Here is a 24,069-nt window from a genome sequence, read left to right as displayed (position 1 = left end):
TCTAAAAAAGAATGAGTAAAATGTGTAAAATAACAGTGCTGACCTGTACTGCTTTCTGTCAAATAGCTGGAAGACAAAACCAACACATGACGACATGTTTAGAGATGAACAGACATGTACCTATGTTGGTACAACTGACTCAGGAGACTGACAACATAACATGTACTATGTTGGTACAACTGACTCAGGTGACTGACAACATTCAACATGTACCTATGTTGGTACAACTGACTCAGGAGACTGACAACATTAACATGTACCTATGTTGGTACAACTGACTCAGGAGACTGACAACATCAACATGTACCTATGTTGGTACAACTGACTCAGGAGACTGACAACATTAACATGTACCTATGTTGGTACAACTGACTCAGGAGACTGACAACATCAACATGTACCTATGTTGGTACAACTGACTCAGGAGACTGACAACATTAACATGTACCTATGTTGGTACAACTGACTCAGGAGACTGACAACATTAACATGTACCTATGTTGGTACAACTGACTCAGGAGACTGACAACATCAACATGTACCTATGTTGGTACAACTGACTCAGGAGACTGACAAACATGTACCTATGTTGGTACAACTGACTCAGGAGACTGACAACATTAACATGTACCTATGTTGGTACAACTGACTCAGGAGACTGACAAACAACATGTACCTATGTTGGTACAACTGACTCAGGAGACTGACAACAACATGTACCTATGGTGGTACAACTGACTCAGGAGACTGACAACATCAACATGTACCTATGTTGGTACAACTGACTCAGGTGACTGACAACATCAACATGTACCTATGGTGGTACAACTGACTCAGGAGACTGACAACAACAGCATGTACCTATGTTGGTACAACTGACTCAGGAGACTGACAACAACATGTACCTATGTTGGTACAACTGACTCAGGAGACTGACAACAACATGTACCTATGTTGGTACAAATGACTCAGTGAATGGTCAACACTTGAGACAACATGTATGTGGGTGAAAAGACACTGGAGGAGAGAAGAGGGCAAGAGAGAGAGACAGATGGGGGGGGGGGGGGTAGTGAGAGACAGAGAGAAAGAGAGAGCGTAGCAAGCGAGAAGTGAACTCACCCTCTGGTGAATGCTCTTGAGTCCATCCACACAGTCTGAAGAGATGAGCTCCGTCACCGGTCCTACAATCCAGTTACAATACAATGTTACTGTCCACAGCGAACAACAGAAATGTTCAACACCCCCAGATAGCACATATCTCACACACAGTTGGGTCTACAAGAGATATAGAGACGGTCAATGACCTATGACTTTATAGGAGCCAAGGGCTTAAGTCAAATCAGGAAGTCAAATCATGGGTCGATATGCAAAACAGAGAAAATAGAAGGAAACCCACACAGGGCTGTTTAATAAGCTCTACATATGAGACCGATTGGTAAAGCTTATTAATGGGTGTCACCTGTTGTGGCCATATAATCAGGTGCTTGAGGCGTCCGATTATTCAGTGTGTGGGTTTCCTTCTATTTTCTCATGTTATTCAACGGTTACCAGGCGCCTGCAGAAACAGATCGCTCAGACGTGAGAGTGCCATTTGAATTCCGATATGCAAAACAAAAGCTGTCATTGCGGACGGGATTTTACAAAATAACAACGTTTATGTGGTTTTTCCTATAAGTACAGCCAATACTGTGATTGGTTGGTTGAGAGGTGAGGTTGCAGTACCTGTTGTTCTGATTGGCCAGCTTGTAGAGGGCGTGGCTGATCTCGGCAGATGCCAGAATGGCGCCATGGCGACTGTGTAGATCAATGCCCAGCGCTATGGGCAACAGCTGAGGCATAACTGAAAATACAACCGTCAAAATATAAAACGTCATTTTAACTCAATTATTGTATGTGTCTTTTCATTCTTTGCAGGGACACCTGACAGAACATCAACAGTCTGCACAGGGGTGTGTGTGTGGTTCATTTACTTTAATATTACCAGCCTGGATGGTCTACCTGTAATGCCACAGCCTCCGGCACCCGTCTACGATTTCACTATAGTTTCAAATCTGGCCTACTGCCCTTTGACCTCTCTCTGTGTGTTCTCTGTGTGTTCATTATAAACACTTAAATCATTCAATAACAACTTGACAGATATGAGGACCCAGACACAACAGTGACTGCAGCTGAATGTCACCCAGTCCATTCCACAGTAAGACACTGTGTTGTGTTACAGCAGGTAGGAAACAGGACCAATGACATAGCTCACCTGTTGTGGCCATATAATCAGGTGCTTGAGGCGTCAGATTATGCAAAGCCTTTGTCGCTAGCTGTCGAATCACCCTGCAACACAACAGATACACATGCAGAGGAAAAGTCCACTTTCTCCATTACATACAACTGCTTCTACTCTAATAGGCTATACACAGTACCAAGGCTTTAATGGCAGCAGGCTGGCATACGGACATCCCACTTGGGACAAACACATACGACAAATACTAACTTGAGGTGTGCTTGATTTAGCTTCTGGGACTATTCTATTGGTTTTAGCTTCTGGGACTATTCCATTGGTTTAGCTTCTGGGACTATTCTATTGGTTTAGCTTCTGTGACTATTCCATTGGTTTAGCTTCTGGGACTATTCTATTGGTTTAGCTTCTGGGACTATTCCATTGGATCCATGGTAACGGGCAAACTAAATCAAGTACAGTATTTGAAAGAATTTGATCACAGTCTAAAGGACATGGATGAGGACAGGAAAGGACTTACCCGTCCCAGTGGTTGATCTTCATGGCTACCAAGTGGTCTATCATGGGCCTGGTGTATTCCTGGGAAACTGGCGATGTAAACACTGAAGAGAAAGAGGCAAGAGGTTATTACTATTTTACTACTACAGGTAATGTTACAACAGCTACTACTACAGGTAATGTTATAGCAGCTACTACTACAGGTAATGTTTATAACAACTACTACTACAGGTAATGTTATAGCAACTACTACTACAGGTAATGTTATAGCAACTACTACTACAGGTAATGTTATAACAACTACTACTACAGGTAATGTTATAGCAACTACTACTACAGGTAATGTTATAACAACTACTATTACAGGTAATGTTATAACAACTACTACTACAGGTAATGTTATAACAACTACTACTACAGGTAATGTTATAACAACTACTACTACAGGTAATGTTATAACTACTACTACTACAGGTAATGTTATAACAACTACTACTACAGGTAATGTTATAACAACTACTACTACAGGTAATGTTATAACAACTACTACTACAGGTAATGTTATAACAACTACTACTACAGGTAATGTTATAACAACTACTACTACAGGTAATGTTATAACAACTACTATTACTACAGGTAATGTTATAACAACTACTACTACTACAGGTAATGTTATAACTACTACTACTACAGGTAATGTTATAACAACTACTACTACAGGTAATGTTATAACAACTACTACTACAGGTAATGTTATAACAACTACTACTACAGGTAATGTTATAACAACTACTACTACAGGTAATGTTATAACAACTACTACCACAGGTAATGTTATAACAACTACTACCACAGGTAATGTTATAACAACTACTACTACAGGTAATGTTATAACAACTACTAATACAGGTAATGTTATAACGAGCCACTGCCTGTTCACCCCGCTGTCATCCAAAAGGCGAGGTCAGTACAGGTGCATCAAAGCTGGGACCGAGAGACTGAAAAACAGCTTCTATCTCAAGGCCATCAGACTGTTAAACAGCCGTCACTAACGTTGAGTGGATGCTGTCAACATTCTGACTCGACTCCAGCCACTTTAATAATGGAAAATGTATGTAATAAATGTATCACTAGCCACTTTAAACAATGCCACTTCATATAATGTTTACATACCCTACATTACTCATCTCATATGTATATACTGTACTCTATACCATCTACTGCATCTTGCCTATGCCACACGGCCATCAGTCATCCATATATTTATATGTACATATTCGTATTCATTCCTTTACACTTGTGTGTATAAGGTAATTGTTGTGAAATTGTTAGATTACTCGTTAGATATTACTGCACGGTCGGAACTAGAAGCACAAGCATTTCGCTACGCTCACATTAACATCTGCTAACCATGTGTATGTGACCAAGAACATTTGATTTGATTTAAAAACTAACTACAGTACTGGACCCAGCTAACTAACTACAGCACTGGAGACAGCTAACTAACTACAGTACTGGACCCAGCTAACTAACTACAGTACTGGACACAGCTAACTAACTACAGTACTGGACACAGCTATTTGAAGGCTCCTTTTCAACACCATTCAGCGTCAGCCTACAGAACATATTGTCATATTGTTTATTTCCTCAACAACATCTTGGTCCTCAACAGTACTCTGCTGCTCCAGTCAGAAGGGAAGTCGGTCTCCCCCGGGGCTACATTCTTCAACAGGTTCTATGATGTGGGAGGAATGTTTACTCTGACAGTATAGGTGGTGGTAGAGACGTCACTCATAGGATTAGGATGGTGGCACATTCTACAGAGAGGCAGGGCTGCGTTTGAAATGGCATTCTAGTGCCCTACGTTAAACAAGGGGCGGTAGAGAATAGGTTGGCATATCAGACGCAGTCAGTGACACAGCCGCAGGGCACCTATGGTGACAGTCACATTCTACAGAGAGGCAGGGCTGTGACAGCTCAGATACCTGAGATGTCAGCGACGCATTGAGAAGAAGAGAAAATGTCTATGGTTCAACATAAAGGACCTGTCCTATGCACACTCCTTCACAAAAAACTACGTCGACAATATAAAGGACCTGTCCTATGCACACGCCTTCACAAAAAAACTACTTCTACAATATAAAGGACCTGTCCTATGTACACTCCTTCACAAAAAACTACTTCTACAATATAAAGGACCTGTCCTATGCACACTCCTTCACAAAAAAACTACTTCTACAATATAAAGGACCTGTCCTATGCACACGCCTTCACAAAAAACTACTTATACAATATAAAGGACCTGTCCTATGTACACTCCTTCACAAAAAACTACTTCTACATTATAAAGGACCTGTCCTATGCACACTCCTTCACAAAAAACTACTTCTACAATATAAAGGACCTGTCCTATGCACACGCCTTCACAAAAAACTACTTCTACAATATAAAGGACCTGTCCTATGCTCACTCCTTCACAAAAAACTACTTCTACAATATAAAGGACCTGTCCTATGCACACTCCTTCACAAAAAACTACTTCTACAATATAAAGGACCTGTCCTATGCTCACTCCTTCACAAAATACTACTTCTATAATATATAGGACCTGTCCTATGTACACTCCTTCACAAAAAACTACTTCTACAATATAAAGGACCTGTCCTATGTACACTCCTTCACAAAAAACTACTTCTACAATATACAGGACCTGTCCTATGCTCACTCCTTCACAAAAAACTACTTCTACAAAATAAAGGACCTGTCCTATGCACACTCCTTCACAAAAAACTACTTCTACAATATAAAGGACCTGTCCTATGCTCACTCCTTCACAAAAAACTACTTCTACAATATAAAAAGGGGCAGGCTCCATTTAACTAAGGCCAGATAGTACAGCTATGTTGTGTGGTTCTGGGTAGTGTAAAATATACTACTACTACCAGGTAACTCCCCTCACACACACAGGGAAATGGTTTCTAAAGACACAACCCTCTGAGAAGAAGGCCTAAATGTGTACAATTACCCACAGCAGTGTTCAAGAATATTGGGTTGACCTTTGAGATTTTTCAAATTCTTTAGTGCAGCTCAAGCAATTTCTCCAACTGTCAACACATTCAAATGAATAGAGGACGTGTAACGGAGACGCGTTGCTTGGGAATTGTGGGGAGGTGCTCGTTCGGGCTGTGTCCCCCCCCACCGCGGATGATGGTCTCAGAGACACGTAGCTATGTCACAATGAGACACCTGACTGTCACGTCTCAGCATCTGTCAACTATGACTCCAGCTGAACACTTCAAGCTCCTGTCTGGGACATGTCTCTCTATCGGGATGTTACTGTGCATGTTGTAATGTACTGTTCTGTGATCCTGTCTGGGACATGTCTCTCTATCGATATGTTACTGTGCATGTTGTAATATACTGTTCTGTGTTCCTGTCTGGGACATGTCTCTCTATCGATATGTTACTGTGCATGTTGTAATGTACTGTGTTCCTGTCTGGGACATGTCTCTCTATCTATATGTTACTGTGCATGTTGTAATGTACTGTTCTGTGTTTCTGTCTGGGACATGTCTCTCTATCGATATGTTACTGTGCATGTTGTAATGTACTGTTCTGTGTTCCTGTCTGGGACATGTCTCTCTATCGATATGTTACTGTGCATGTTGTAATGTACTGTTCTGTGTTCCTGTCTGGGACATGTCTCTCTATCGATATGTTACTGTGCATGTTGTAATGTACTGTTCTGTGTTCCTGTCTGGGACATGTCTCTCTATCGATATGTTACTGTGCATGTTGTAATGTACTGTTCTGTGTTTCTGTCTGGGACATGTCTCTCTATCGATATGTTACTGTGCATGTTGTAATGTACTGTTCTGTGTTTCTGTCTGGGACATGTCTCTCTATCGATATGTTACTGTGCATGTTGTAATGTACTGTTCTGTGTTCCTGTCTGGGACATGTCTCTCTATCGATATGTTACTGTGCATGTTGTAATGTACTGTGTTCCTGTCTGGGACATGTCTCTCTATCGATATGTTACTGTGCATGTTGTAATGTACTGTTCTGTGTTCCTGTCTGGGACATGTCTCTCTATCGATATGTTACTGTGCATGTTGTAATGTACTGTTCTGTGTTTCTGTCTGGGACATGTCTCTCTATCGATATGTTACTGTGCATGTTGTAATGTACTGTTCTGTGTTTCTGTCTGGGACATGTCTCTCTATCGATATGTTACTGTGCATGTTGTAATGTACTGTTCTGTGTTCCTGTCTATGCCCCTTTCTGTCCAAAGAGGTCATGTCTAGACACCAGCTAGGTTTCATCCAATTGGTGACAATTGGCTTTCATGAGAATATTCAAAAATGTGCATAAAAAAATATCAGATGTGTTTCCATCGAATGGTTTGTTGAGGATAAAATGCTGTGCGTGACGACTTAGTGCATATAAACAATTTATTTTGCGGTTAAGTATTTTTGTCCCAAAAATTGTTGCGTTACATAACAAATGTGCCCACACTGGTCTTGGCATGTGGGCTCTGGCCAACAGCTTGCAAACGGCAGCCAAGCATTGAAGCATCGATCATCATGTCCCCAGAATAAGTCGATATTTATTGGTAAAGGAACATCAAGCTCATCACTGTGCACTTTCACCTCCCTGTAAAGTTCATCACAACTTATTTCATCTGTAGCTTATTAACCAGCATGTTACCTGAGTCGTAGTGGGAGGACAACACACCATATCATCACGTGACTCACAGTTTTACTTCCATATGATGATTATTATATCTACAGTACCAGTCAAACATGTGGACACACCTACTCATTCAAGGGTTTGTCTTTACTATTTTCTACATTGTAGATGAATAGAGAAGACATTAAAACTATTAAATAACATATGGAACCATGTAGTGACCAAAACAAGTGTTAAATAAATCAAAATATATTGTATATGAGATTCTTCAAAGTAGCCACCCTTTGCCTTAATGACAGCTTTGCACACTCTTGGCACACCCTGGAATGAGAAGGTGTGTCCAAACTTTTGAATGGTACTGTATATTTGCGCATAAAGACGTTTCCACCGCTATTTCTCACATAATACATTTTACAGACACAAAAAGATCCCAATATGTCGAACAAACAAATTGTCTGTCGACAATTATGAAATTGTACCCACATTCCCGGCAGGTAATTCATCCTCGTGAAAAGGTTGGATGGAAACCTGGTTAATATACTGTGTCTAGTTATTAAGGAGGTCCGTTTTGGCTCAAGAGCTCCCCTAGAGGTCAAACCTCTGTAGAGTATCTTTAACTCACCTGATGGACAGGTAATTCATCCTCATGAAAAGGTTGGATGGAAACCTGGTTAATATACTGTGTCTAGTTATTAAGGAGGTCCATTTTGGCTCAAGAGCTCCCCTAGAGGTCAAACCTCTGTAGACTATCTTTAACTCACCTGATGGACAGGTAATTCATCCTCATGAAAAGGTTGGATGGAAACCTGGTTAATATACTGTGTCTAGTTATTAAGGAGGTCCATTTTGGCTCAAGAGCTCCCCTAGAGGTCAAACCTCTGTAGACTATCTTTAACTCACCTGATGGACAGGTAATTCATCCTCATGAAAAGGTTGGATGGAAACCTGGTTAATATACTGTGTCTAGTTATTAAGGAGGTCCGTTTTGGCTCAAGAGCTCCCCTAGAGGTCAAACCTCTGTAGAGTATCTTTAACTCACCTGATGGACAGGTAATTCATCCTCATGAAAAGGTTGGATGGAAACCTGGTTAATTTACTGTGTCTAGTTATTAAGGAGGTCCATTTTGGCTCAAGAGCTCCCCTAGAGGTCAAACCTCTGTAGAGTATCTTAAACTCACCTGATGGACAGGTAACACTTGGTCAGGTTCCCAACAGCAAAGTAGTCAGCTGCTACTACGATGTCGATACCGTAGGGGAACGTGCCCTGGAGACAGAGAGGCAAGGGATCACATCTATGTGCCAAGAGAACAGTGGTTTCAGTGTGACCGACTGGGTTCCAACCCAGGTCTCCTGTTAGCCCGCTGACCTAAAGCCTATGCATTAGACCAGGGAGCTAACACAAATCTCCAGGTCTCAGGCAAGGTTACCAAAACACCTCTGTGTCCATCAGTAAACCCATGGTGTACAATATGAGCCACAAGGAATGATATGAACAGTTGAAATGATATGAACAGTTGAAATGATATGAACAGTTGAAATGATATGAACATTTGAAATAATATGACATCTCAAAGGTAATTACATTTTGATAACTAGTCACTAGATCTGATGCCAAGCTTGGCAGGCTGGTGGCGGCACACAAAGCATATTAGTTGATGATCTGTTTAAAGGACTTTAGTGACAGTCAGGGCAGGTTACAGTTACACCTGGATGGTAGGTTAACATTATAACTCAAATGTACTGTGTATCATAGCATTAGTCATGTAATAACTAATAACCTATGGTTTTGGTAACTGGGTTCACAAACCTGTCTTCCCACATTCTCCTGGAAGGCAGCCTGGAAGAGAAAGAGAAAAATACACAGTTTAGTAGTTAGATAATAGTCAGTAGTAAGATCTGATATAAATGACAGGGTCTAAGAGACAGTAGTTAGATAATAGTCAGTAGTGAGATCTGATATAAATGACAGGGTCTAAGAGACAGTAGTTAGATAATAGTCAGTAGTCAGATCTGATATAAATGACAGGGTCAGGGTCTAAGAGACAGTAGTTAGATAATAGTCAGTAGTCAGATCTGATATAAATGACAGGGTCAGGGTCAATTCAGACAATCCAGAAAGTTAATTAAAATTAAATTAATTCATAAAAAAATGGACCATTATTTTCTATGATGATTTTTGAACATATAAATTGAATTTCAATTAATTCCCTGGATTTATTGAATTAAAAACGGAATTTCTCAACCTTGATACATGGTTTGATACGTGTACGAGAGAGCGAGACTGAAACAGACAGAGAGAGTGGTCACTCACTGATGCAGCTCTACGACAGTTGATGTTTCGGTCAAACACAGCAGTGATCACCAGAGCACTGGAGAGAGAGACAGAGAGAGACAGAGAGACAGAGAGAGAGAGACAGAGAGAGAGAGAGAGAGAGAGAGAGAGAGAGAGAGAGAGAGAGAGAGAGAGAGAGAGAGAGAGAAAGAGAAAGACAAATAGAAGGACAGATAAACACACTGATACACAGGCAGGTGAATTTATTTATTACCTTTATGCCTTTGTATTGGTGTTGGGCCACAGTGAAGTCATTACTATGATCGGACAGGAGAGAACCCTTGAAGAACAACAACCCAAGTTGGACCTTGTGGTTGATGATAAAAGTATGAACTACTAAACTACCACTCAAGTAAAGTGTTTGCCAGTTTCTTGGTCGACCAAATGAAGAAAAACAACCTAATCTGTGCTGAGAACCAAAATTCAACAAGTTGACATTGTGCCAACAACAACAACCTGAAGGAATGTATGATTACATATGACTCCGGGGCCCTCCTGTAGTCACTGACTCTGGGCCCCCCCTGTAGTCACTGACTCCGGGGCCCCCCTGTAGTCACTGACTCCGGGGCCCTCCTGTAGTCACTGACTCTGGGCCCCTCCTGTAGTCACTGACTCTGGGCCCCTCCTGTAGTCACTGACTCTGGGCCCCTCCTGTAGTCACTGACTCTGGGCCCCTCCTGTAGTCACTGACTCTGGGACCCTCCTGTAGTCACTGACTCTGGGACCCTCCTGTAGTCACTGACTCTGGGCCCCTCCTGTAGTCACTGACTCCGGGCCCCCCCTGTAGTCACTGACTCCGGGACCCTCCTGTAGTCACTGACTCCGGGACCCTCCTGTAGTCACTGACTCCGGGACCCTCCTGTAGTCACTGACTCCGGGACCCTCCTGTAGTCACTGACTCCGGGACCCTCCTGTAGTCACTGACTCCGGGACCCTCCTGTAGTCACTGACTCCGGGACCCTCCTGTAGTCACTGACTCCGGGACCCTCCTGTAGTCACTGACTCCGGGATCCTCCTGTAGTCACTGACTCCGGGGCCCCCCCCGTAGTCACTGACTCCGGGCCCCCCCCCTGTAGTCACTGACTCCGGGCCCCCCCCCCTGTAGTCACTGACTCTGGGCCCATCCTCTAGTGTCTGACTCCGGGACCCTCCTGTAGTCACTGACTCCGGGACCCTCCTGTAGTCACTGACTCCGGGACCCTCCTGTAGTCACTGACTCCGGGACCCTCCTGTAGTCACTGACTCCGGGACCCTCCTGTAGTCACTGACTCCGGGACCCTCCTGTAGTCACTGACTCCGGGACCCTCCTGTAGTCACTGACTCCGGGACCCTCCTGTAGTCACTGACTCCGGGCCCATCCTGTAATCACTGACTCCGGGCCACCTCTTTGATCACACCGTTGACATCCCTTCTCTCTCCTTACAAATCATCCACCCATTTCTGTCCTCCCTCGTTTCCTCCTCCCCAATCTCTTTCTGTCCTCCCTCTTTTCATCCTCCCTCTAAGTGTTATAGGAAGGTGTAGGTGTGTGAACTAGGCTGCTGAGGGATACCCAGTACCTTTGACAGCCAGCAAGCCAACCAACCAGGCAGCCAGCCAGCCCCCCAACCAGGCAGCCAGCCAGCCACCCAACCAGGCAGGCAGGCAGCCAGCCAGCCAGCCCCCCATCCAGGCAGCCAGCCAGCCAGCCACCCAACCAACCAGGCAGCCAGCCACCCAACCAGGCAGCCAGCCAGCCAGCCACCCACCCAACCAACCAGGCAGCCAGCCAGCCACCCAACCAGGCAGCCAGCCAGCCAGCCACCCAACCAGCCAGCCACCCAACCAGGCAGCCAGCCCCCCAACCAACCAGGCAGCCAGCCAGCCAGCCACCCAACCAACCAGGCAGCCAGCCAGCCAGCAAGCCACCCAACCAACCAGGCAGCCAGCCACCCAACCAACCAGCCAGCCACCCAACCAACCAACCAGGCAGCCAGCCACCCAACCAACCAGGCAGCCAGGTAGCCCCCCAACCAACCAGGCAGCCAGGTAGGGAGGGAGAAACTGCCCCAGGCTCTGTTGGCTCTCCCACTCTTCTCTCTGTCCCTGGACACTAACCTGACTAACTCTGTTCTCTCTGTCCCTGGACACTAACCCTGTTCTCTCTGTCCCTGGACCCTAACCCTGACTAACTCTGTTCTCTCTGTCCCTGGACACTAACCTGACTAACTCTGTTCTCTCTGTCCCTGGACACTAACCTGACTAACTCTGTTTTCTCTGTCCCTGGACACTAACCCTGACTAACTCTGTTCTCTCTGTCCCTGGACACTAACCCTGACTAACTCTGTTCTCTCTGTCCCTGGACACTAACCTGACTAACTCTGTTCTCTCTGTCCCTGGACACTAACCTGACTAACTCTGTTCTCTCTGTCCCTGGACCCTAACCCTGACTAACTCTGTTCTCTCTGTCCCTGGACACTAACCCTAACTAACTCTGTTCTCTCTGTCCCTGGACCCTAACCTGACTAACTCTGTTCTCTCTGTCCCTGGACACTAACCCTGACTAACTCTGTTCTCTCTGTCCCTGGACACTAACCTGACTAACTCTGTTCTCTCTGTCCCTGGACCCTAACCTGACTAACTCTGTTCTCTCTGTCCCTGGACACTAACCTGACTAACTCTGTTCTCTCTGTCCCTGGACACTAACCCTGACTAACTCTGTTCTCTCTGTCCCTGGACACTAACCTGACTAACTCTGTTCTCTCTGTCCCTGGACACTAACCTGACTAACTCTGTTCTCTCTGTCCCTGGACACTAACCCTGACTAACTCTGTTCTCTCTGTCCCTGGACACTAACCTGACTAACTCTGTTCTCTCTGTCCCTGGACACTAACCTGACTAACTCTGTTCTCTCTGTCCCTGGACCCTAACCTGACTAACTCTGTTCTCTCTGTCCCTGGACACTAACCTGACTAACTCTGTTCTCTCTGTCCCTGGACACTAACCCTAACCTGACTAACTCTGTTCTCTCTGTCCCTGGACCCTAACCTGACTAACTCTGTTCTCTCTGTCCCTGGACCCTAACCTGACTAACTCTGTTCTCTCTGTCCCTGGACACTAACCCTGACTAACTCTGTTCTCTCTGTCCCTGGACACTAACCCTAACCTGACTAACTCTGTTCTCTCTGTCCCTGGACCCTAACCTGACTAACTCTGTTCTCTCTGTCCCTGGACACTAACCTGACTAACTCTGTTCTCTCTGTCCCTGGACACTAACCCTAACCCTGACTAACTCTGTTCTCTCTGTCCCTGGACACTAACCCTGACTAACACTGTTCTCTCTGTCCCTGGACACTAACCTGACTAACTCTGTTCTCTCTGTCCCTGGACACTAACCCTGACTAACTCTGTTCTCTCTGTCCCTGGACACTAACCTGACTAACTCTGTTCTCTCTGTCCCTGGACACTAACCCTGACTAACTCTGTTCTCTCTGTCCCTGGACACTAACCCTGACTAACACTGTTCTCTCTGTCCCTGGACACTAACCTGACTAACTCTGTTCTCTCTGTCCCTGGACACTAACCCTGACTAACTCTGTTCTCTCTGTCCCTGGACACTAACCCTGACTAACTCTGTTCTCTCTGTCCCTGGACACTAACCTGACTAACTCTGTTCTCTCTGTCCCTGGACACTAACCCTGACTAACTCTGTTCTCTCTGTCCCTGGACACTAACCTGACTAACTCCGTTCTCTCTGTCCCTGGACACTAACCTGACTAACTCTGTTCTCTCTGTCCCTGGACACTAACCTGACTAACTCTGTTCTCTCTGTCCCTGGACACTAACCTGACTAACTCTGTTCTCTCTGTCCCTGGACACTAACTCTGACTAACTCTGTTCTCTCTGTCCCTGGACACTAACCCTAACCTGACTAACTCTGTTCTCTCTGTCCCTGGACACTAACCCTGACTAACTCTATTTTCTCTGTCCCTGGACACTAACCTGACTAACTCTGTTCTCTCTGTCCCTGGACACTAACCTGACTAACTCTGTTCTCTCTGTCCCTGGACACTAACCTGACTAACTCGGTTCTCTCTGTCCCTGGACCCTAACCCTGACTAACTCTGTTCTCTCTGTCCCTGGACACTAACCTGACTAACTCTGTTCTCTCTGTCCCTGGACACTAACCCTGACTAACTCTGTTCTCTCTGTCCCTGGACACTAACCTGACTAACTCTGTTCTCTCTGTCCCTGGACCCTAACCTGACTAACTCTGTTCTCTCTGTCCCTGGACACTAACCTGACTAACTCTGTTCTCTCTGTCCCTGGACACTAACCTGACTAACTCTGTTCTCTCTGTCCCTGGACACTAACCTGACTAACTCTGTTCTCTCTGTCCCTGGACACTAACCTGACTAACTCTGTTCTCTCTGTCCCTGGACACTAACCCTAACCTGACTAACTCTGTTCTCTCTGTCCCTGGACACTAACCCTAACCTGACTAACTCTGTTCTCTCTGTCCCTGGACCCTAACCTGACTAACTCTGTTCTCTCTGTCCCTGGACACTAACCCTAACCTGACTAACTCTGTTCTCTCTGTCCCTGGACCCTAACCTGACTAACTCTGTTCTCTCTGTCCCTGGACACTAACCCTGACTAACTCTGTTCTCTCTGTCCCTGGACACTAACCCTAACCTGACTAACTCTGTTCTCTCTGTCCCTGGACCCTAACCTGACTAACTCTGTTCTCTCTGTCCCTGGACACTAACCTGACTAACTCTGTTCTCTCTGTCCCTGGACACTAACCCTAACCCTGACTAACTCTGTTCTCTCTGTCCCTGGACACTAACCCTGACTAACACTGTTCTCTCTGTCCCTGGACACTAACCTGACTAACTCTGTTCTCTCTGTCCCTGGACACTAACCCTGACTAACTCTGTTCTCTCTGTCCCTGGACACTAACCCTGACTAACTCTGTTCTCTCTGTCCCTGGACACTAACCTGACTAACTCTGTTCTCTCTGTCCCTGGACACTAACCCTGACTAACTCTGTTCTCTCTGTCCCTGGACACTAACCCTGACTAACTCTGTTCTCTCTGTCCCTGGACACTAACCTGACTAACTCCGTTCTCTCTGTCCCTGGACACTAACCTGACTAACTCTGTTCTCTCTGTCCCTGGACACTAACCTGACTAACTCTGTTCTCTCTGTCCCTGGACACTAACCTGACTAACTCTGTTCTCTCTGTCCCTGGACACTAACCCTGACTAACTCTGTTCTCTCTGTCCCTGGACACTAACCTGACTAACTCTGTTCTCTCTGTCCCTGGACACTAACCCTAACCTGACTAACTCTGTTCTCTCTGTCCCTGGACACTAACCCTGACTAACTCTATTTTCTCTGTCCCTGGACACTAACCTGACTAACTCTGTTCTCTCTGTCCCTGGACACTAACCTGACTAACTCTGTTCTCTCTGTCCCTGGACACTAACCTGACTAACTCTGTTCTCTCTGTCCCTGGACCCTAACCCTGACTAACTCTGTTCTCTCTGTCCCTGGACACTAACCTGACTAACTCTGTTCTCTCTGTCCCTGGACACTAACCCTGTTCTCTCTGTCCCTGGACACTAACCTGACTAACTCTGTTCTCTCTGTCCCTGGACCCTAACCTGACTAACTCTGTTCTCTCTGTCCCTGGACACTAACCTGACTAACTCTGTTCTCTCTGTCCCTGGACACTAACCTGACTAACTCTGTTGTCTCTGTCCCTGGACACTAACCTGACTAACTCTGTTCTCTCTGTCCCTGGACACTAACCTGACTAACTCTGTTCTCTCTGTCCCTGGACCCTAACCTGACTAACTCTGTTCTCTCTGTCCCTGGACACTAACCTGACTAACTCTGTTCTCTCTGTCCCTGGACACTAACCTGACTAACTCTGTTCTCTCTGTCCCTGGACCCTAACCTGACTAACTCTGTTCTCTCTGTCCCTGGACACTAACCCTAACCTGACTAACCCTGTTCTCTCTGTCCCTGGACACTAACCTGACTAACTCTGTTCTCTCTGTCCCTGGACACTAACCCTAACCTGACTAACTCTGTTCTCTCTGTCCCTGGACACTAACCTGACTAACTCTGTTCTCTCTGTCCCTGGACACTAACCTGACTAACTCTGTTCTCTCTGTCCCTGGACCCTAACCTGACTAACTCTGTTCTCTCTGTCCCTGGACACTAACCTGACTAACTCTGTTCTCTCTGTCCCTGGACACTAACCTGACTAACTCTGTTCTCTCTGTCCCTGGACCCTAACCTGACTAACTCTGTTCTCTCTGTCCCTGGACACTAACCCTAACCTGACTAACTCTGTTCTCTCTGTCCCTGGACACTAACCTGACTAACTCTGTTCTCTCTGTCCCTGGACACTAACCCTAACCTGACTAACTCTGTTCTCTCTGTCCCTGGACACTAACCTGACTAACTCTGTTCTCTCTGTCCCTGGACACTAACCTGACTAACTCTGTTCTCTCTGTCCCTGGACACTAACCTGACTAACTCTGTTCTCTCTGTCCCTGGACACTAACCCTGACTAACTCTGTTCTCCCTGTCCCTGGACACTAACCTGACTAACTCTGTTCTCTCTGTCCCTGGACCCTAACCTGACTAACTCTGTTCTCTCTGTCCCTGGACACTAACCCTAACCTGACTAACTCTGTTCTCTCTGTCCCTGGACACTAACCTGACTAACTCTGTTCTCTCTGTCCCTGGACACTAACCCTAACCTGACTAACTCTGTTCTCTCTGTCCCTGGACACTAACCTGACTAACTCTGTTCTCTCTGTCCCTGGACACTAACCCTAACCTGACTAACTCTGTTCTCTCTGTCCCTGGACACTAACCTGACTAACTCTGTTCTCTCTGTCCCTGGACACTAACCTGACTAACTCTGTTCTCTCTGTCCCTGGACACTAACCTGACTAACTCTGTTCTCTCTGTCCCTGGACACTAACCTGACTAACTCTGTTCTCTCTGTCCCTGGACCCTAACCTGACTAACTCTGTTCTCTCTGTCCCTGGACACTAACCTGACTAACTCTGTTCTCTCTGTCCCTGGACACTAACCTGACTAACTCTGTTCTCTCTGTCCCTGGACACTAACCTGACTACCTCTGTTCTCTCTGTCCCTGGACCCTAACCTGACTAACTCTGTTCTCTCTGTCCCTGGACACTAACCTGACTAACTCTGTTCTCTCTGTCCCTGGACACTAACCTGACTAACTCTGTTCTCTCTGTCCCTGGACCCTAACCTGACTAACTCTGTTCTCTCTGTCCCTGGACACTAACCCTAACCTGACTAACTCTGTTCTCTCTGTCCCTGGACACTAACCTGACTAACTCTGTTCTCTCTGTCCCTGGACACTAACCCTAACCTGACTAACTCTGTTCTCTCTGTCCCTGGACACTAACCTGACTAACTCTGTTCTCTCTGTCCCTGGACCCTAACCTGACTAACTCTGTTCTCTCTGTCCCTGGACACTAACCCTAACCTGACTAACTCTGTTCTCTCTGTCCCTGGACACTAACCTGACTAACTCTGTTCTCTCTGTCCCTGGACACTAACCTGACTAACTCTGTTCTCTCTGTCCCTGGACACTAACCCTGACTAACTCTGTTCTCTCTGTCCCTGGACACTAACCTGACTAACTCTGTTCTCTCTGTCCCTGGACACTAACCCTGACTAACTCTGTTCTCTCTGTCCCTGGACACTAACCCTGACTAACTCTGTTCTCTCTGTCCCTGGACACTAACCTGACTAACTCTGTTCTCTCTGTCCCTGGACACTAACCCTGACTAACTCTGTTCTCTCTGTCCCTGGACACTAACCTGACTAACTCTGTTCTCTCTGTCCCTGGACACTAACCTGACTAACTCTGTTCTCTCTGTCCCTGGACACTAACCTGACTAACTCTGTTCTCTCTGTCCCTGGACACTAACCCTGACTAACTCTGTTCTCTCTGTCCCTGGACACTAACCCTAACCTGACTAACTCTGTTCTCTCTGTCCCTGGACACTAACCTGACTAACTCTGTTCTCTCTGTCCCTGGACACTAACCCTGACTAACTCTGTTCTCTCTGTCCCTGGACACTAACCCTGACTAACTCTGTTCTCTCTGTCCCTGAACACTAACCTGACTAACTCTGTTCTCTCTGTCCCTGGACACTAACCCTGACTAACTCTGTTCTCTCTGTCCCTGGACACTAACCTGACTAACTCTGTTCTCTCTGTCCCTGGACACTAACCTGACTAACTCTGTTCTCTCTGTCCCTGGACACTAACCCTAACCTGACTAACTCTGTTCTCTCTGTCCCTGGACACTAACCTGACTAACTCTGTTCTCTCTGTCCCTGGACACTAACCTGACTAACTCTGTTCTCTCTGTCCCTGGACACTAACCTGACTAACTCTGTTCTCTCTGTCCCTGGACACTAACCTGACTAACTCTGTTCTCTCTGTCCCTGGACACTAACCCTGACTAACCACTGTGGTTTCAGTGAGGCACCAGTCCATGAACTGGGGGGACGAAAAGAAAGAACGAGAGAGTCTCATCTGAGGAGAAGAGTTCCCCTGGGGACATCCTGCACCTTATATCCTGAGTTCCAGAGCTTCATAGTGACCAAGCACAATGTCTGTGTGCGTACCCCCCCACCCCCTGTGCATGTCTGTGTGCGTACCCCCCCACCCCCTGTGCATGTCTGTGTGCGTACCCCCCCACCCCCTGTGCATGTGCATGTGTGTGTGTGTATGTATGTAAATGCCACACTAAAGTGGAGTAAAAATGTCACGAGGCTTTGAAGAATCTGGAGCAGGACTGAGCTTGCCTGAGCCCCGGTACCAAACAGCCACCGAAACCAACCTCGCCAGGCGAAACCTGGCAGGGCTGGCTGCAGGGAGCGGGAGGCTGGTGGAGGGGGGGTTAAAACTGACACTGCAGAGCTAGTCCGCATAGTCACAGGGTCCCGCAGGCCCAGACATGTCCACAGAGGGAGGGAGGGAGGGAGGGAGGGAGGGAGGGAGGGAGGGAGGGAGGGAGGGAGGGAGGGAGGGGCAGGGCACGTAAATGAACGTCAACTTCTCTGCAGACACAGGCAGGACAGGTGTGGAGTCATGCACAGCTAAGAGGTACACCTGAGACCTGAACACACACAGAGACACCTGACTGACAACCAAGGCCCTCCACTCATCACTTCCTCCTCTCATCACCCTCTCCTCAGCATGGCAAGAAACAACCCACTCCTCCACAGTAACACCTTCAGGCACCTTTAATCCTGTCAGGGACAAAGGAGCGTCTGCCTGCCTGTCTGTGAAATGCATTAAGCCCGGACAGTGCTCCAAACCAAACCAGTTAGACACGTCGTATGGCTTAACAGCCAGAGGGAGATGGTTTCATCATGTTGAGGTGTAGATGAGGAGAGGAAGAGATAGATGTTTGTAGTCTACGTTGAGGTGTGGATGAGGAGAGGAAGAGATAGAGGCCTGTAGTCTACGTTGAGGTGTGGATGAGGAGAGGAAGAGATAGAGGCCTGTAGTCTACGTTGAGGTGTGGATGAGGAGAGGAAGAGATAGAGGCCTGTAGTCTACGTTGAGGTGTGGATGAGGAGAGGAAGAGATAGAGGCCTGTAGTCTACGTTGAGGTGTGGATGAGGAGAGGAAGAGATAGAGGCCTGTAGTCTACGTTGAGGTGTGGATGAGGAGAGGAAGAGATAGAGGCCTGTAGTCTACGTTGAGGTGTGGATGAGGAGAGGCAGAGATAGAGGCCTGTAGTCTACGTTGAGGTGTGGATGAGGAGAGGAAGAGATAGAGACTTGTAGTCTACGTTGAGGTGTGGATGAGGAGAGGCAGAGATAGAGGCCTGTAGTCTATGTTGAGGTGTGGATGAGGAGAGGAAGAGATAGATGTTTGTAGTCTATGTTGAGGTGTGGATGAGGAGAGGAAGAGATAGAGGCTTGTAGTCTACGTTGAGGTGTGGATGAGGAGCAGGCAGAGATAGAGGCCTGTAGTCTACGTTGAGGTGTGGATGAGGAGAGGAAGAGATAGAGGCCTGTAGTCTACGTTGAGGTGTGGATGAGGAGAGGAAGAGATAGAGGCTTGTAGTCTACGTTGAGGTGTGGATGAGGAGAGGCAGAGATAGAGGCTTGTAGTCTACGTTGAGGTGTGGATGAGGAGCAGGCAGAGACAGATGTTTGTAGTCTACGTTGAGGTGTGGATGAGGAGAGGAAGAGATAGAGGCCTGTAGTCTACGTTGAGGTGTGGATGAGGAGAGGAAGAGATAGAGGCTTGTAGTCTACGTTGAGGTGTGGATGAGGAGAGGAAGAGATAGAGGCCTGTAGTCTACGTTGAGGTGTGGATGAGGAGCAGGCAGAGATAGATGTTTGTAGTCTACGTTGAGGTGTGGATGAGGAGAGGAAGAGATAGAGGCCTGTAGTCTACGTTGAGGTGTGGATGAGGAGAGGAAGAGATAGAGGCCTGTAGTCTACGTTGAGGTGTGGATGAGGAGAGGAAGAGATAGAGGCCTGTAGTCTACGTTGAGGTGTGGATGAGGAGAGGAAGAGATAGAGGCCTGTAGTCTACGTTGAGGTGTGGATGAGGAGAGGAAGAGATAGAGGCCTGTAGTCTACGTTGAGGTGTGGATGAGGAGAGGAAGAGATAGAGGCCTGTAGTCTACGTTGAGGTGTGGATGAGGAGAGGCAGAGATAGAGGCCTGTAGTCTACGTTGAGGTGTGGATGAGGAGAGGAAGAGATAGAGACTTGTAGTCTACGTTGAGGTGTGGATGAGGAGAGGCAGAGATAGAGGCCTGTAGTCTATGTTGAGGTGTGGATGAGGAGAGGAAGAGATAGATGTTTGTAGTCTATGTTGAGGTGTGGATGAGGAGAGGAAGAGATAGAGGCTTGTAGTCTACGTTGAGGTGTGGATGAGGAGCAGCAGAGGCTTACGATAACGACCCAAGTACATAGAGTGTGTGGGGGCGGCAGGTAGACTAGCGGTTAGAGTGTGGGGGCGGCAGGTAGTGGTTAGAGTGTGGGGGCGGCAGGTAGCCTAGTGGTTAGAGTGTAGGGGCGGCAGGTAGCCTAGTGGTTAGAGTGTAGGGGCGGCAGGTAGCCTAGTGGTTAGAGCGTTGGGCCAGTAAACAATAGGTTGCTAGTATAACAAGGCTATACTCTGCCTTGTCTCAGGATGGTAAGTTGGTGGTTGAAGATATCCCTCTAGTGGTGTGGGGGCTGTGCTTTGGCAAAGTGGGTGGGGTTATATCCTTCCTGTTTGGCCCTGTCCGGGGGTATCATCGGATGGGGCCACAGTGTCTCTCCTGACCCCTCCTGTCTCAGCCTCCAGTATTTATGCTGCAGTAGTTTGTGTGTCGGGGGGCTAGGGTCAGTTTATATCTGGAGTACTTCTCCTGTCTTATCCGGTGTCCTGTGTGCATTTAAGTATGCTCTCTCTAATTCTCTCTTTCTTTCTCTCTCTCGGAGGACCTGAGCCCTAGGACCATGCCTCAGGACTAGCTGGCCTGATGATTCCTTGCTGTCCCCAGTCCACCTGGCCGTGCTGCTGCTCCAGTTTCAACTGTTCTGCCTGCGGCTATGGAACCCTGACCTGTTCACCGGACGTGCTACCTGTCCCAGACCTGCTGTTTTCAACTCTCTAGAGACCGCAGGAGCGGTAGAGATACTCTTAATGATCGGCTATGAAAAGCCAACTGACATTTACTCCTGAGGTGCTGACTTGCTGCACCCTCGACAACTACTGTGATTATTATTATTTGACCATGCTGGTCATTTATGAACATTTGAACATCTTGGCCATGTTCTGTTATAATCTCCACCCGGCACAGCCAGAAGAGGACTGGCCACCCCTCATAGCCTGGTTCCTCTCTAGGTTTCTTCCAAGGTTTTGGCCTTTCTAGGGAGTTTTTCCTAGCCACCGTGCTTCTACACCTGCATTGCTTGCTGTTTGGGGTATTAGGCTGGGTTTCTGTACAGCACTTTGAGATATCAGCTGATGTACGAAGGGCTATATAAATACATTTGATTGATTTGATTTAGATCGAATCCCCGAGGTAAAATCTGTCGTTCTGCCTCTGAACAAGGCAGTTAACCCACTGTTCCTAGGCCGTCATTGTAAATAAGAATTTGTTATTAACTGAGCTGCCTAGTTAAATAAAACAAATCTTTAAAAAATGGAAACATTGTGTAATCTAAAAGCCCATGTTTAACCTTCTCTATGACTAGGGCAGAATCCTACCTTGAGATGCGCAAGTTCACACAAATCTTCAATTGACATCAATTCACTAACTGAATTAAAAACGTAATTGACCCCGACCGGGGCCAGAGAGACAGAGGAGGAGGATGATGAAGAAGTAGAGGAGTGTTACCAGGCGATCTGAGTGACGAAGGGCTTCAGCTCGGTGGGTTCGTAGGCCCTGGCAAAGGCCCAGCAGACGTAGCAGGCTGCGTCTCGTACGTTAGAACCAACGCTACACGCTCCTCTCTTCTCATCATAGACCAAGGCCTTCAGGATCAGAGGCACCACTGGAGGGAGAGAGAGATGAGGGAGAGAGAGAGAGGAAAGGGGAGAGAGAGAGAGGGGGAGGGATAGAGAGAGAGAGAGAGGAATGGGGAGAGAGAGAGAGGGGGAGGGATAGAGAGAGAGAGAGAGAGAGGGGGATAGAGAGAGACAGAGTTGGGGAGAGAGAGAGAGATGAGGGAGGGAGAGAGACAGAGAGTGGGGGAGAGAGAGAGATGAGGGAGAGAGAGAGAGAGAGAGTGGGGGAGAGAGAGAGAGAGAGAGAGAGAGAGAGAGTGGGGGGGGGGAGAGAGAGAGACAGCGTGGGGAGAGAGAGAGAGAGAGATGAAAGGGGAGAGAAAGACAAATGAGTATTCCACAGACAAAGATAACATCTTAAACAGTTCAGAAGTATAAGCAGTTCATTACAACTTCATATGTAGGTCATTAATAAAGTGATATATTACTCATTGTGACTGTCGTTTTGGTGGTGTAAGGTACACACAGCTGTATTATAATGTATTATTACTGTTTTACTAAATCCATTAGTCCAATCACATCATAGGTTTATCCATCTCCCCTGACAACAGTTGTATCACCATGGCAGCTTGTAGTTCATGTGGGATTCTAAGTCATGCCACCTATCAGATCCTCTTCCTGTCCTCGCCTCATTGGCCCTGGCCTCTGTGGTTCACTCTAAAGCAAGACTCTCAGAGACTGGTGGGGTTAATAGTGTCACTGTAAACCAACACCTCTCACATCTTTCACTGCCAAGAGAGAAACCCTTTGAACGTTTTAACCACTGTGGTGGAATAAGCAGCTTCAACTCCTATGACTGTGTACGGCATATGACCAAGGCAAAACTTGTTGAAATGATGTCATTTCAACTAGTTTTGCCCACATTTTACACAATCTAATTATCTGATTCAAACTACCTGAGAACTGGAGAGGGAAAAGCATTGAGACATGACTCATCAGAAATGAAAGCTGATAACAGCCGTGCGTAAACTACCTCAGCCAAAATCACATCCAAGAGTCACACTGCTGGAGTAGAGAGCGTCCGACACAGCGTTTATAACAACTTAATGTAATGAGAATCCATTGTTGTGTTCACTACGTACAGTGTTTATAACAACTTAATGTAATGAGAATCCATTGTTGTGTTCAGTGTATTCGGAAAGTATTCAGACGCCTTGACTTTTAACACATTTTGTTAAGTTACAGCCCTATTTTAAAATGGATTAAATTGACAAATCAAAAAGTTTTTAAATCAACATTTTAACAAATTAATAAAAAAATTAAATAACTGAAATATCACATTTACATAAGTCTTCAGACCCTTTACTCAGTACTTTGTTGAAGCACCTTTGGAAGCGATTACAGCCTCGAGTCTTCTTGGGTATGATGCTACAAGCTTGGTACACCTGTATTTGGGGAGTTTCTCTCATTCTGCTCTGCAGATCCTCTCAAGCTCTGTCAGGTTGGATGGGGAGCGTCGCTGCACAGCTATTTTCAGGTTTCTCCAGAGATGTTTGATCGGGTTCAAGTCCAGGCTCTGGCTGGGCCACTCAAGGACATTCAGAGACTTGTCCCAACGCCGCTCCTGCGTTGTCTTGGCTGTGTGGTTAGGGTCGTTGTCCTGTTAGAAGGTGAACCTTTACCCCAGTCTGAGGTCCTGAGCACTCGGGAGTAGGTTTTCATCAAGGATCTCTCTGTACTTTGCCCCGTTCATCTTTCCCTCGATCCTGACTAGTCTCCCAGTCCCTGCCGCTGAAAAAC

The 24,069-nt window shown here is 46.5% G+C and overlaps 1 protein-coding gene across 1 annotated transcript in view; it reads right to left on the bottom strand.

Moving 5' to 3' along the window:
• Window positions 1-6: 6 nt before the first annotated feature.
• The window catches only part of tbcd (tubulin folding cofactor D), a gene marked incomplete at its 3' end in the record, with an annotated part of 62,722 nt that continues 38,659 nt past the window's right edge, over window positions 7-24,069 (bottom strand). Inside the window, 10 exon segments of the mRNA XM_038988712.1 lie at window positions 7-66; window positions 1,120-1,180; window positions 1,723-1,840; window positions 2,252-2,325; window positions 2,751-2,809; window positions 2,811-2,832; window positions 8,602-8,687; window positions 9,231-9,260; window positions 9,735-9,792; window positions 22,160-22,316. Coding sequence (XP_038844640.1) covers window positions 7-66; window positions 1,120-1,180; window positions 1,723-1,840; window positions 2,252-2,325; window positions 2,751-2,809; window positions 2,811-2,832; window positions 8,602-8,687; window positions 9,231-9,260; window positions 9,735-9,792; window positions 22,160-22,316 — 725 coding nt within the window.

The sequence above is a fragment of the Salvelinus namaycush genome, chromosome 3 (genome assembly GCF_016432855.1).
Source record: "Salvelinus namaycush isolate Seneca chromosome 3, SaNama_1.0, whole genome shotgun sequence".
In the NCBI taxonomy this organism is placed as follows: domain Eukaryota; kingdom Metazoa; phylum Chordata; class Actinopteri; order Salmoniformes; family Salmonidae; genus Salvelinus; species Salvelinus namaycush.
This window is presented reverse-complemented; position numbering and strand designations above follow the sequence as displayed.